Source organism: Leuciscus leuciscus (genome assembly GCF_965113295.1).
Source record: "Leuciscus leuciscus genome assembly, chromosome: 19".
Taxonomy (NCBI): Eukaryota; Metazoa; Chordata; class Actinopteri; order Cypriniformes; family Leuciscidae; genus Leuciscus; species Leuciscus leuciscus.
In genome coordinates this window covers 29,621,757-29,636,011 of record NC_138743.1, presented here as the reverse complement: position 1 = coordinate 29,636,011, position 14,255 = coordinate 29,621,757, and the positions used below count along the sequence as shown (strand labels likewise).

The following is a 14,255-nucleotide window of genomic DNA, read 5'->3' as shown; positions in this document are numbered from 1 at the left end:
CCTGTACCTCTGTTGAAAGGCCTGTGTGCTGGCCTCTGTAGGCCATGGTATATTGGCTCTTTCCTCCAGCTTTGCCAGACTCCCGAGTAGCAGCTCCTTCCGTCCCCTAAAGGAACTCCACATGGTCGCTAGTGCCTCTGCTTCACTCTGCTTTGTCCCAATGCTCCTCTGAAGCACCTGCACGCTCAACGCAACATCATCCACCAGCCCTCTGCAGGACGTTCTTTCCTCCTCTGCCCCTTGTAAATGAAAGTGTGCCTTGTTTAGGATGATATCCAGGCTAATGGCATGCACCTCTAGAGATGCTAACTCCTTGGCAAGGTCCCCCAGTTCCTGATTTATGTCCCTGACTTTGGAGTCATCCCAGCTCTCTCTTCCTTCAACCTCTTCCTGGAATGTCTGTAAAGAGGTTCTGGTTTTATTATAAGTCTTACAGAAGTCTTTTAGTTTGAGTAGTGCTTCATCTCGATGCTCTACTAAACTCTGTGCTTCACTAAAGTGTTGAAGGCAGTCCTCCTTCCTGGTCTGGAGGTGCTGCAGGTCTTTTGGGGATATAGACGGGCTGAGGGAATCTAGATGTGTCTGTAAAGACTCCAAGAGCGTTCCTTGTGTCTGAAGGGACGTCTTGTCCTCCTTTAGACCATTGGAGAAACCAGATAATTATATATATTTTTAATTAAGACATTATTAAAAGAATGATGATTGGATGATAAAATGTAATGACATATTGTACCTTGGTTTTGGATTCAGCAGACTGGAGATCAGTGATGCTGACTTTGCATGTGCTTTGAATGTGCCTGAGGAAGTTCTCAGTCCACTGAGTCAGATCAAGCGAGACCTGACTGAACTGCTCCAACTGAGCAAGATGGGACTGAAATTCCTGAATCCTGAAAAAAACACAAGATTAAAGGTCAACACCTTCTCATCAAGGTACATTGTAACTTTATTTTGTTCAAAATTTACAAAATTTATGAGCGAGAACATCATGAATCCATCTTACAAGCTGTGTTTTTGTCTTATCCTGAATCTGGTATGGTATATGGTACGGCTATAATAAGTGTTTATATTCAGACTATTTTAGATCAAGTGGGATGACAACTACTGCAAAGTAGCTCAGTACCTGTGTGACTCATCATATAGCCTACATAAACAGAGAAAAGTGGCTTGGGCTTCAATGTTCTTCCTCAAGACGCGTGCATTTGTATTTATTAACCGCTAGAGTGTCAAAAGTTACATATATATTTGTCCAGTCAGTAAGACTGACTCAGCAAATATGCAAATAAGGCCTTTAACCTGGGGTTTAGGAATGTGCAGTGTGAGATGACAGCTTATGAATACCCAGGATTACCTGTTAACCCTGGGTATAGTATGAGCAGTGTGAAACATGAAATCAAGATAACGCAGGATTCCATTTACCCGGAGTATAATATACTTTAGTGAACCATGATTTACTACTTACTAATGCTAGTCAGAGGCAAGTGCTATGGGAAGCATTCCAATTCTAGACTAATTTTGATTGCATTAAAGTTTGTATATGCCCCTTAGTACAAGATTAGTCATTAATATTTTTTAGCAAATTTTCTAGGAGAGAAATAGAACATTTTAAATGTGTATATTTTAGGAGTACATAAGGAAACAGATGACAAGGACAAAAATATAAATTATTATTACCTGAGTGGTATATTAGTACTGAGAGAACACCACCTCTCTTCCATGCTACAATGAAGATCTCTAAGCTCTGCAGTCCTTTCCTCTGAGGCTGAGGAGTACAGAGACTCTGCTCGGGTCTCCAAACTTTCCAACAAAGACTCCTGAGAAGGAACTTCTGACTGCATGTCCTGATACATCATAAAACAGATTTTATTGGTTCCTTGCCATTAAAGTCACAGTGTCCCGAATTGTTTTTGAGAGTTTCAAATGAGTGTTGCTAATTCAAACAATCAGCATTAAACATAAAGAACCATGGATGTGGAAAACGAAAACAGCCAAAATACCTTTCAGACTTCGCACTCACCTGCAGCATCTGAAGCTGGCTCTGTAGCTTCACATTGTCTGTGGTCAGGTAGGGAGAATCTGAACTGCATAGATTTTCACACCTGTTCAACCAGGTCTGCAGAAGTGAGAGATCTCTCTCACATCTAAAAAGCAGACAGCCAAAACATAGTTTTTTTTTTTATATTACATTATTTTATTTAAGTAACAAAAATCACTTTCATTGCAGTCAACACACATTATGTAACACATAAATATGCAAACACATGCCTTTGCCACAGAGTCAACAGGTTCTCCAGTTTTGATTGTTTTTCAGTGGCTTGCTGGGTATATAATTTGTGAGCTTGCTGAAGGTCAGCCACAGCTTTCTCCATCCGTCCCCCATCAGACAGCCTCCTCCAGCCCAGACTCAGAGACATTAACCTGGGCCCGAGCTGCTGTAGACGCTGCACTACATCCTGAGAATGAAGGAAATAAATGTTACTCTAGCGGCCTCAAATGCCTTTTATATAATCATATTTTTTAAAGTGAACAGTTAAGAGAAAATTTTAGCATATGGTCTTTAATAGGGGTTATGCGCAACAGCTTATATGCTCTTCAGGTCCCAAAAGGTATGTGCTTTGATAAATATAGAGCCATTTAATTTAAGATTTAAGGAGTGAGCAAAGATGAGCATAAATTGAGGTCTAAAAGTTTTTTATTTTCCTCTTCTCACTAACATCTAGATATTTAAATCGCATAAAACACCAACATTAACACTTTTCTCATTGCGGATGCGGATGCAATGAGACCTGTTTTCCTGTTTGTTCATGTGACGTTCGGCATAAAGCCTACAGGGCCTCTTGTACTAATGGCCCACTGTCTGATTTTGTGGATTATTTCATGCAGCCCTTCAGGTGTGAACAGTTTATCCTTTAATCCGGTCTGCAAATTGATTTTTACTTTCTGCATTTTGGTTTGGTCTTCGTTACTCCACAGTTCTCTTAAGGATTATTAAACAGCAGTCAATATATTTTTCCACAGGGCTTATTATAACAGCCCTAAAACATAAAAACAAAATTGAAGCTGTATTTTAGGAGACGGCAACAAACAGAAATGCTGCAGCTAATCCAGTCACTTAATTTAAAATAAAATGTAGAAAATGTAATATTTGAAATAAAATGTAATATTTATAAATATCACACAGCACATGTGAACTGATTTTTATTTTATTTTATTTTATTTTAGTTGTTCTTCATTTAAATAAATAAAAATCATTACAATTGTTTTACACCCCTGGTCTAGATAATATATACAGTATGGTATGGAAATTGATTTATTTAGGTCTTTAAGTTGTCTGTTCCAAACAAACACATGTAATACTAACCATATGTTCATGGAGAGTTTTATATGTTCTTGATACTGATGTACAGGAAGTAACTGGTGTGTTCAGTTTTTCCAGTAGTCCATTCAGCAAACCTTCAACCTAAGATGAATGAAAACATTGAATAACACACACACACATCCAACATGACTTGAATAATATATCAGACCAGAGTAGCACAGAGAGCCATGTATATAGTGTTACCTCATTGAGATCTTGAGTAAATTGTTTCATATTTCTCAAACTAGAGTGAAGGTCTGCCTCTCGTTGCTCCACGCTGTTCTTAAACTCTTCCCGGTATCTTTCAATCTGCATCAGACGTGCTTTAATTCGTCCTGCCTCATTCGGTGCAATGAAATGAATTAAAGATTGAAACTCTGTCTCCAATCGGCTGAAGATGTCCATCTTCTCCTCTAAGGCGTCCTTTAACATCTAAGAGGGAAAACAATGAGGAGACATAATTCACTGAGCGCTAAATGAAACCTATCATGTTGTCTGGTTAATTTGGTTATGTTTATTAAGTTACAGTCTTCTGATCCAGGTCATTATCTCCGTTTACCTCCACCGTGTGAATCTGCTCATCCAGGTTGGCAGAGGATCCGCCGAAAGCTTCAAGCTCCCTCTTACTATCACAGACCCAGGAGAAGAAAGCCTCAGACTCACGACTGAAACTTTGCCACCATATGTGCATCATCTCCAGATCTGACACACTATTGGAACAGATACAAGCAGGAAAGAAACACCCATTGTGAAAAATAGTACCCCTGAAAAGAGTACTTATTATGGAAATACTGTACTTTAAAAGAATATACTCTTTACAGAATGTACACTTAAGTGTCCTTTTATCTAATTAATATCATAGTAGTAGTTTTTAAAAAATATAAACACTTTTAATATTTTAAGTACACTACAAATGCACCTTCAATACAATTAAACACAACTCTTTTTCACAAGGAACATAATTAAAGGAATTCACAAAGAAACCATTTTGATGGTATTTGCACACACACCATCTGCATCATTTTAGCACCCGATTCAATCAGGATTCAACTCAGGCAACATTGCAAAAATAAGTTGAGTGAGGTTGATGAAGATGCAGCAGACTATTGCAAGCTGGCATCATACTCTTGAATTGTCTGTCATTTTCTCTATTTCAGTAAGGTGCATTTACATGCATTTACAATAGGTTGCTACAAGAAATAAGGTGCATAATGTGAATTGTGCAGTATATGTATAACAGTAGATACAGGCAAATTGACTTAAAGCTGTCTTACATTTTCCTGAGGCTGGCTTGTATCTCCTGCAGTCTTTCTTTTGTGGACTGGGCCTGATCCTGAAGTAAAGACTGATTGTGAGAACCAAGTTTAATATCTGCTGCCTTCTTCACCAGGGACTCAGCTCGTACAGCAAATGTGTTACCCTGCTCATGAAGCTCCTAAACAAACACACACAGATATGAGTATTATTCTCAGTCCAAAGTTCAATAAACATTTAACTACTATATTTTTGTCTTTGCTCTCACTTTAACATTTTTCATTTCAGTCTTGAGGTTGTCCAGGCTGCTGAAGATAAGCTCCCTCTGCAGGACAGGACTGACAAGACATACAAACTGCCAGATGGCCTCTCTCTCCAAATCAAACTCCTGCCATGCATTCACAGTGACCTAAAGATCAATGAGAATGACACATTACCAACTGCAAGTAAATTAAGTGATTGCATTTCTTTCCGATTATTCATGTTGCATTACAGGATTACACTTTATGCACAAAACGTAAGTGTAAACAATGTTTGACTTCTGGAAACAAGTTCGGACCTCTGAAGAGAGGGGCTTTCTAAGGTCTTGAGGCCGACAATTGTCCACAACAATATTAAAAGTCCAGTGTTGGGAAAAGATACTTTCAAAAGTAACACGTTACAATATTGCGCTACTCCCTATAAAAGTAACTAATTGCATTACTTAATTACATTTTATGGAAAGTAATGTGTTACGTTACTTTTGCGTTACTTTTTCTAACCTGGGCTGGTTAGAAAATGTAAAGGCCCTTTTATTCCAAAAGTGAAAGGAAAAAAGGCTCAGGCTGAAGGAAATTCACACCTGTACAGTAGAGGGCTTTCAAAATATTACAAAATATGAAACACAAAAAAACGTACTAGTATTGTTGAATTGGATCAGGTCACACACTGGTTAATAAAGTGAGATTAAATACATAAAGTATATTTGTGCAATTTAACATATTTAATTATAGCAGGTTTGCTTAATATTCTGAGTTTGCACTTCAATGTTTTTATTTTCAGGAACACTGAATCTGTTTTTGTGTAATTGAGATGAGTAAATGCATGCTCACATTTAGTCTACAACTACAATAACCGTCATGTTTACACAGCGCACGCAACACCTCTGCACTTACTCCTTACTCCAAAAAATTAATTCAGATATTTTGTTGTAAATTTAAAAGTAATGCGTTACTTCACTAGTTGGAAAAAGTAATCTGATTATGTAACTCGAGTTAATTAACTGAAATTGATTGAGAGTCGAGTCTAAAATGAGGAGTGCTATTTATTGCATCACTGAAAGTCAGCCATTTATGACGTTTAATAACAGTTAGGATCCTGCCTATGAAACTAACATGCTATGATCTAACATATGGAGATCTTTCTGAACCGTTTTTACAGACACTTTAAGGGGAATAACCTGAATTATAACATGGCATATGTGTAAATATCATTTGACTGAAAGTGTTACCTGCAGGTGTTTCTCCTGAGCTGCCCAGTCTTCTTTACCTTGAGATCTCACATCCGTCTCTTTTGCTTCCTGTGTCTTCAGATTGTGCTGAGTACACACCATGACAGGGTGACAGAGAAGAAAGAAAAAGGGAAAAGTAGAAGGGAGGGGGGAAAATGAAATAAATGATCCTGAGATTCACCCCTTGGAATATTATGCATGAGAAAGAATCACTTATTCACAGCAATCAGATTAACAAATAAAATCAACACGATTCATCACGTCTATTGCATTATATGTGTCAACAAAAATGAATTCTACAGTCCCTACCTGATGAATGAGGAGCAGCTGTTTGGCTTCGGTTATGTTCTCTGCGTTCAGTATTCTTCTGTGCCCCTGTGTCTGAATCACCTCCTCCTCCTCCTTCACTTCATCTCCAGTCTTTTTGTGCCCTTCATTGGCCACTGCAACAGGAAAATCCTGAGAAAACAGTAAAAGAGTTTAAACATGCAAAATGTTAAACTGTAACACCACAGATATCTGTACAATGAAAAGTTCCTGCAGATGATATGTAAATATGCACATGGAGAATTTTATGCAGACATTTTCTTTCCAAAGAAAACATGGCACCTGACATTTGCAATAGTAAACCTAGCAGACATGAGGACCACTCTTCACCTCAGACAGAGACAGCAGCAGTGCAGAAAACTGTTGTGAGAGTTTATCAAGAGCAGCCCTCTGTGTGTGAACCTCACTCTCAGGACTTATCTCCTCCAGCACAGCGAGACGAGCTTTGAGCCAGTCCAGAGTCTCGCCCTGAGCCTTTACCGCCCGATGCTGCATCTGCAAAGGGAAGCAGAGGCAGGTCAGCTGAAGTCAAATAACAGACAGTGGTCTGAACACACATTGTATACAGTATACAGATGAGCATAAGTCACATAGATTTGGGGTGAGCTCACCTGGAGAGAAGAGATTTCAGCACCACTTTGCATTTCCTGCTGGGAGAGAAGCCATCCAGACAGCTCACTGAACCTGGAGCACAGCACAAAAAACAAACACATAGAAAAAGAAATGCTTACACAACCTGCACATATGTTGTCTCTTGTCAAAAAGAAATGTGCTGAACTGTATTGAATGTGTAGTTAAAAGCGTATTTTAAAAAACTGTACTTGCAGATATTATATTTATTAAATAAAAGGCCATTTAAAACGTACTTAAAGAGAGTACCCTTTTATCACTTTCTTAACACATGCAAGTACACTTAAAGGGATAGTTCACCCAAAAATGAAAATTCTGTCATCATTTACTCACCCTCAAGTTGTTTCAAACCTGTATGAATTTCTTTTTTCTGCTGAACACAAAAGAAGATATTTTGAAAAATGTCTGTACCAAACAGTTGATGGACCCTTCCATAGTATTTTTTTTTTTCTACTATGGAAGTCATCAACTGTTTGGTTACCGACATTTTTCAAAATATCTTCTTTTGTGTTCAGCAGAAAAAAGAAATTCATACAGGTTTGAAACAACTTGAGGGTGAGTAAATGATGACAGAATTTTCATTTTTGGGTGAACTATCCCTTTAAGTGACATTTGTAATGTAAAATTAAACGTTTTACTTTGAAGTACATTTTAAATAATTGTTTTAAAGAATTTTGTCGAGCTTTAAATAAGCGCACTTATTTTGATGTGCTGACTAACATGCTAAAGCAAATGTAAAGTACTTCCTATCATTTTAACTGTGGTGTGTTATTCAATGTTACATTTAAATGTTTGATTTAAAGTTAATATATTTTAAATGTACTTAATTGCAACAAGTAATTATGAAATTAATTAAATATAAAATGTAATTCTACTTAAGTATAGTATAGACTATATTGCAATAATACATTTTCATTTAATTGCATTCAAAGTGTTCCAAAACTTTACATTCAGTTTGCATTTAAGCATATTAAATCTATGCTAAAGTGTACTTCTTTTTCACACAGGGTGTTTTGTATGTTGATGTGCTGGGTCCCTACCAGGCTTCTTAACTACCGGTAGCTTAGCTTATCTCATTTTTCTTATTCATATAGCCTTATCAGAAAGACTTGGCCGTTAAACAAGCCTCACCAGTTTTCAGAGTTCCCATTAATTTTACACCATTCTAGGGGAAAATCTGTTGAAAATCATAGCATTGACAGAATTTGTCCAGTAATGCGTCTCATTTTGTCACTCGGTATTTGCATCTCACCTGGTATGCCACTCTCTCCATTTATCCATGTGCTGTTGTAGTTTCAAGTGCGTTCGCTCTACTAAACCCCTGACCTCTGAAAGATGATCTCTGGTTTGCTCCAGTGTTTGATAGCCTTGGTCATTTTCTGGAAGATCCTGACAGAGATGCTCCATTGTCTTTAGTCGCTTCTCACATGTAGAAAGTGTGTTTTTATGTCTGAAAAAGGCCTATAAAGATACATAAATAGATTGAATAGATAATTCTCAGGTTATGAGAATTGCATGATCTTTTTTTTATCGGCTCTATCTCACCCTGTGTTCTTTGATCGTTCTTTCACTGCCGGCTGTGAGCAGGGCTTTGTCCTCCCTTTTCAGCTCTATCTTACACTCCTGTAATGTGGTCATCACCAAACGCCTCTCTGTTTCCACCCGGAGTCTGAGCAGATGGAATGGAGCCTCGGCTTGAATGTCCTGGGAGGAAGAAAATGCATCGAGATGAATCTTTTACACTGTAAAAAAATATTTTCATGATTTGTTGTCACAGCTTTTCATCTTTTGTCAATTCAACTTAATGTCGTTTAGATAACACAATATTTTGAGTTTCTATTTATTAAACCAATCTTAAAATTTTAGTTAACTGTTTTAACTTAAAAATTGTATTTCAATGAACTCAAAATTAAGGCAACCAGGTGACTTACTTTTTTAAGTTAAACCAACAATGTTTTTTTGTTTTTTTTACAGTGTAGCTTCCTATTTCTGTTAACTTGTCAAAATGTTCACCATTTTTGATCTTCCAACTGACCTTCCATTGCTTGTGCAGTCTTCTGACCGTCTCTCGCAGACTCCGTTGTTCTTCCTCGGAGATGATATCAGTGAGGTCATCACAAGCCTTTAAATAAGCACTTAAAATGTGCTGGTCTAGTCGCCCAAAGAACTCCTGATCAAATAATTACACACTTAATTAGAAGAACAGGACAAGATAAATATGTTTGAAGGGTTCGCCGATTAAGACATCAATGACGTACATTGTGTTTGCGGAACAGCTCATCTGGGTCTCCCCTTTCCTTTAAACAGGCCTGGCCCACACGCAGCGCCTTCTCCAGGTCAGCACGAGACTCCTCAAACCTCCGCATGAGGTTGCCATTAGTCTCTGCCACCTGCCTCCACTCCAAAGCCTCCTGCATCAAAGCCTGATCAGAGCAGAACACAGTCAGAACAGCTCTAGGTATATCGAATAGTAATTTTTTTTTTCTGTGGAACACAAGCAAGAGTTAGAGAAGGGATGCAGCAGAGGTGAAGATTTTTTTGAAGACTGACTTCAATTTTGTATTGCTCCAGAAGACTTTTTGGACAATTTTTATGGTGCTTTTATTTAGTAAAAGTCAGTGTTCATTGTGTTGTAAGGGGAATTTTTTTTTTCTCCAAGTTATTCTTTGACAATCATATTGAGAAATACAAAAAACACTTTTAAAAAAAACACAACAAAAATGTAAAAAGTGCAATTTGCAGGTGTCAAAGCCAGCATTATTATTCTGATCATTTCTTTTAAAAATAAATAAAAAATACCAGTCAAAAGTTTGGGGTCTTTAAGATTTTTTTCATATCTTAGGCTCACTTTTACTTGATCAAAAATACAGTAAAACAGTAATATTGCTACAATTTAAAATAACTGGTTTCTACGTTAATATAAATATATTATATATTTTAAAATGTAATTTATTCCCGTGACTGTGAAAGGCTGAATTTTCAGCATCATTACTCCAGTCGTCTGTGTCACATGATCCTTAATATGCTGATTTGGTGCTCAAGCTTCTTTTCACTTTTCTTGTCACTTTTAAACAACTTGCTGAATAATTTCTTTAAAAAAAAAACTTTCTAACCCCACTGTTTGAATGGTAATGTATGAAAGTTTTATTTCAGAGCTGTAATGTAGTCCGACCTGTGCTGTGGTCTGAATCTCCGTCACTCTGTTCTGCAGAAGAGACATGTCAAAATTGTGTAGGGATTTTGCACAGCACAGCGCCCTCTGTAGAGACAGGTAACTGCGTTCCATCGCACAAACACAACGTTTACAGGTCTGCTGATGTGTTTGTAGCTCCTGCAGAAAAATGTATAAAACATCAATTAACACATCAAACAATTAACTCTGTAGTTGAAACAGATACAGCCAGGTTTATTTTTCTTAATGAATTCTTGTGGGATTACAAAAGACAGCCACTTATTATTTGTCACATCATTACTGTTTCTCCACACAGAGACCACACTTCATGGTCTGATAATCTTTTCCTCCCAGTGGTCTGTACTGACCTGACACATTTCCTGGTTGTGTTGCTGGGTGATGATGTGTCCAGCGTGCTCCGCTGTCTGGTAGAAAGCTGAGATTTGTTTCTCTAGCTCTTCTAACAGAGGAAATAGAGCCTGGCACTCCCTCAGAATTAAAGGACACTTTTCTTTCAGCTGTAAGGATACAAACAAACAATTACATAATTTATTCCCAGACATATGTCATATGAAAACTATATGATATAACTTATATCATTCACAACTTATCTGGTCTTTTTTTTAGTTTGCGGAACACAGAAGCTGACATTTTATAATGTAAGTGAATGGTGACCAGAGGCTGTCAGGATCCAAAACTAGTAGTAGGGGTGGAACGGTACATGTATTCGTATTGAACCGAAACGGTACGGGAGTCACGGTCCGGTGCATGAATATACAAGGAGAATAAACAGTATAAAAATAAATAAAACTCGCGTTCAATTGAATTAATGTAATGCGGAACTACTGTTAGATACGCGGGTTCTTTAGGGACATCTAATCTGTAGCCCCGCCTTAGCTCTGAAGCTCCATGGCATGAACAGGCTGCGATGTCAAGATTGCAATGCTGGAATATGTTTGTGTGTGTGTGCGTGCGTGCGTGTTTGTGAGAGAGAGGCGCGGGCGTGATCGAACAGTGGAAACAGATTTATCCAACCCCATTTAAAAACAGTCTGTCGGTGCCATCTTTTGGACATTCATCATATTGCATTGGTTTTCATTTCTTGTCCTCAAACAGAGCACTAATCTGTTTATTTTTAAGTTACACATTCTACATTGATTAAATAGAAAATCAAATGTGTTTTTAATGGTAGTATTATTTTATACAGAAATAAATGATTTATAATTAAGATGAGAATAAAGTTAGTGTTAATTAAAATTTTAAGGAAAACAAATATATTGATCTAAAATATAGCAAATTAATTTTAAATTCATTCAGGTACAATTACCAATCATATCTCAAGGTATTTTTGTCTTTTTATTAATTTAATTAATAAACTAATTATATAAAACTATTGTCAGTGCACTACAAATAAACTGGTTCTATGCCTTTACTTTATTAATAAAAGTTATTTAAAAAATACAAGGCTTAAGACATTTATTTTCCTTTGGTGGAACAGCCTGAGACATGCAAAATAAAAATAAAATTGCCTTCTGCATTTTTGTTTTGCTTTTCCCTCCATTGTACCGAACTCGTACCGAACCGTGATGTCTGAACCGAGGTATGAACCGAACCGTGACTTCTGTGTACCATTCCACCCCTAACTTGTAGCATAAAGTGGGTAGCATAAAATGGTCCAAATGACTTGCATTCAAAGTCATCTGCAGCCATACAAATGATGTCATATTTCCTGATGCCTTTATCATATTTATAATGCTTTTATAATGCCTGTGGTTACTATTCCTTTTCATTATAAGGTTTTTCAGATAGAAACTATATAATTAATAATAATACAAGTTAGTAAACATTGCACAAACCTGGTGGAGCTGTGCTTCGGTTGTTGTTATAGTAGAAAGTGCTTTAGCTCCACCAGCACGAACAGAGTCTTTGGCCAGAAGCTGTGCAGAGCGAGCAGCCACTTTATGTTGTGCTTCCACAGCAGGTAGCCTGTGCTTGATGTCCTGCAATAGGTGTGTATATTAAATCAGAAGGCTTAGGTGAAACTCAGATGGAAAAAACTGGCATTAAAGTCTTGCATTTATTATATATCTCACATTCAGAGAAAAAGATTTGACAATATATACAGCGAATGTTGAAACCTTTTTACCTCAACATCCTGCATAAAGGCTTTGACATCCAACAATGACACTTGAAGCGGTGAGGTAAGTTTGGTAATGGAAGTGTCCAGAAACTCTTGTATGTCTGTGCTGACATCCTGGTGTGTCCTTACAGTATGAGTCTCAGGAAGACGAGAGTACTGTGAAAAGAGAAAAACAGACTTTATAATTAAAGAAATGGTTCGCTTAAAGAGTTAGTTCACCCAAAAATGTACAATTATCTCATTACTGAATATTTTTCCTATATTTTAGACCTTTAAAAAGTTTTTTAGGCCATATGGATTATTTTTTATGATGGATGGATGTGCTTTTTTGGCTTTAAAATCTCAGTTACTATTAACTCCCATTATAAAGCTTGGAAGAGCCAGGAATTTTTTTTTATTTAACTTTGATTGTGTTTGGCTGAAAGAAGAAAGTCATATACACCTAGGATGGCTTGAGGGTGAGTAAATATGGGATCATTTTCATTTTCGGGTGAACTAACCCTTTAAAAATGAACCCCATATGACTGACTTTCTTCCATGAAACACAAAACTAGTTATTTCTAGAAGTTCAGACATTATGCTAAACGTCTTTGGTGTTCCATTGGAGAAACAAAAGTATAAAGATTTAGTGACAGAATTGATATTTTTGACCAGCTTCTTTTCTTCAAGATGTGAGCGAGTGAGAAAGTTTGTTTACCTGTTTGACCTTCAGAAACAGCTCCCTCCATCTTCCATTGAGTAGCAGAAGCTGATGCTTTACATCACGTGTCACCGTTTCATCACAGGTCTCGATCAGAAAGTTGCCAGCATCGTTCATAGCAGCGTGCTGGTCCATCCAGTGCGGAAGGTTACGAAAAAACTCCTGGTAAAACAACAGAGGATAAGAATGTATCATAAACATAACCCTACTAGTTATTTTTAGAGACAAGGCTACATGCATGTGGTTGTCTTACCCGTTTGGTGTTCTCAGGTTGTCTGAGAGCTCCCTGAGCGTCCTCCAGCCAGGCCTGCAATAAGGACACGCAGCTGTTGTACCTCAACCAGTTACACTGCACCTCCTCCAACATGGACCTTACGCTTCGCACCTCCACCGACAGACTCCTCCACTGATCAGACACCTCTCGCAGCAAGAGCTTTACCCCTCCCTCAGCTGGAACGTCAAAACATGAACATACAAAAGCAGAGCAGATTCATGAACCTGCTAATAAATACATACTGATAAATCTAAAACTAAGTAAACTTAAACTTAGTACACTAATACTAGTACTTACTAATAAATAAATACTAATACATCCTTGACATCAATAACCATCATTATCCTTACCTATTAAAAGTTGCTAAACCTATTTATATTTGCTATCTTAATTATTATCTTATATCGTAACCATAAGATTTTATAGTTAGTTGCATATGATTTGTGTATTTAGCATTGTTTTCCCCCTTCTATACAGTTTTGTAGTATTATTAGTATTCTATTATAGTATTTATTAATATTTTAATCTATTCAAAATATTATAAAATAATTATAATTATAAAATTATAAATTATAAATAATTAACATATTTTTATAATTTCATTTTTTATTAGGCTAAACAGAATTATGAAAACAAAAAATGTAATATAGCTTCCAAAATTATTTGAAGCTAAACAGAATTATGAAAACAAAACAAAAAATAATAAAAATGACAAAACATTGTTGTAATTTTGTTATGTTTTGTCATTTTTCAAATTACTTTTCTTTCAGTTTTAGTAATTTTAGTACATGGGTTTACAAGTACTAAAATTACTAAACTGAAGTTTACAACCTAAGCTTGCTTTATTTCAGTTAGGCGCCAAGGCAACATTTCTAATTTTCATAAAATGTTTCATTTAATATTTTTATTTTATT

At 36.7% G+C, this 14,255-nt stretch overlaps 1 protein-coding gene across 2 annotated transcripts in view; it reads right to left on the bottom strand.

The window, feature by feature from the left end:
* The window catches only part of syne1a (spectrin repeat containing, nuclear envelope 1a), a 128,531-nt gene that overhangs the window by 90,517 nt on the left and 23,759 nt on the right, over positions 1 to 14,255 (bottom strand). For both annotated transcript variants that reach the window (XM_082147623.1, XM_082147624.1), the window contains 24 exons: positions 13,321 to 13,517; positions 13,065 to 13,229; positions 12,374 to 12,523; positions 12,084 to 12,227; positions 10,596 to 10,745; positions 10,228 to 10,386; positions 9,314 to 9,478; positions 9,091 to 9,225; positions 8,601 to 8,759; positions 8,308 to 8,516; positions 7,037 to 7,109; positions 6,756 to 6,920; positions 6,408 to 6,557; positions 6,099 to 6,185; positions 4,878 to 5,018; positions 4,630 to 4,790; positions 3,915 to 4,065; positions 3,560 to 3,787; positions 3,359 to 3,457; positions 2,263 to 2,450; positions 2,015 to 2,138; positions 1,672 to 1,838; positions 734 to 887; positions 8 to 633 (listed from right to left, as the gene is read on the bottom strand). In XM_082147623.1, the coding sequence (XP_082003749.1) occupies positions 8 to 633; positions 734 to 887; positions 1,672 to 1,838; positions 2,015 to 2,138; positions 2,263 to 2,450; positions 3,359 to 3,457; positions 3,560 to 3,787; positions 3,915 to 4,065; positions 4,630 to 4,790; positions 4,878 to 5,018; positions 6,099 to 6,185; positions 6,408 to 6,557; positions 6,756 to 6,920; positions 7,037 to 7,109; positions 8,308 to 8,516; positions 8,601 to 8,759; positions 9,091 to 9,225; positions 9,314 to 9,478; positions 10,228 to 10,386; positions 10,596 to 10,745; positions 12,084 to 12,227; positions 12,374 to 12,523; positions 13,065 to 13,229; positions 13,321 to 13,517 (4,147 nt within the window). The remainder of the gene's footprint in view (positions 1 to 7; positions 634 to 733; positions 888 to 1,671; positions 1,839 to 2,014; positions 2,139 to 2,262; positions 2,451 to 3,358; positions 3,458 to 3,559; positions 3,788 to 3,914; positions 4,066 to 4,629; positions 4,791 to 4,877; positions 5,019 to 6,098; positions 6,186 to 6,407; positions 6,558 to 6,755; positions 6,921 to 7,036; positions 7,110 to 8,307; positions 8,517 to 8,600; positions 8,760 to 9,090; positions 9,226 to 9,313; positions 9,479 to 10,227; positions 10,387 to 10,595; positions 10,746 to 12,083; positions 12,228 to 12,373; positions 12,524 to 13,064; positions 13,230 to 13,320; positions 13,518 to 14,255) is intronic.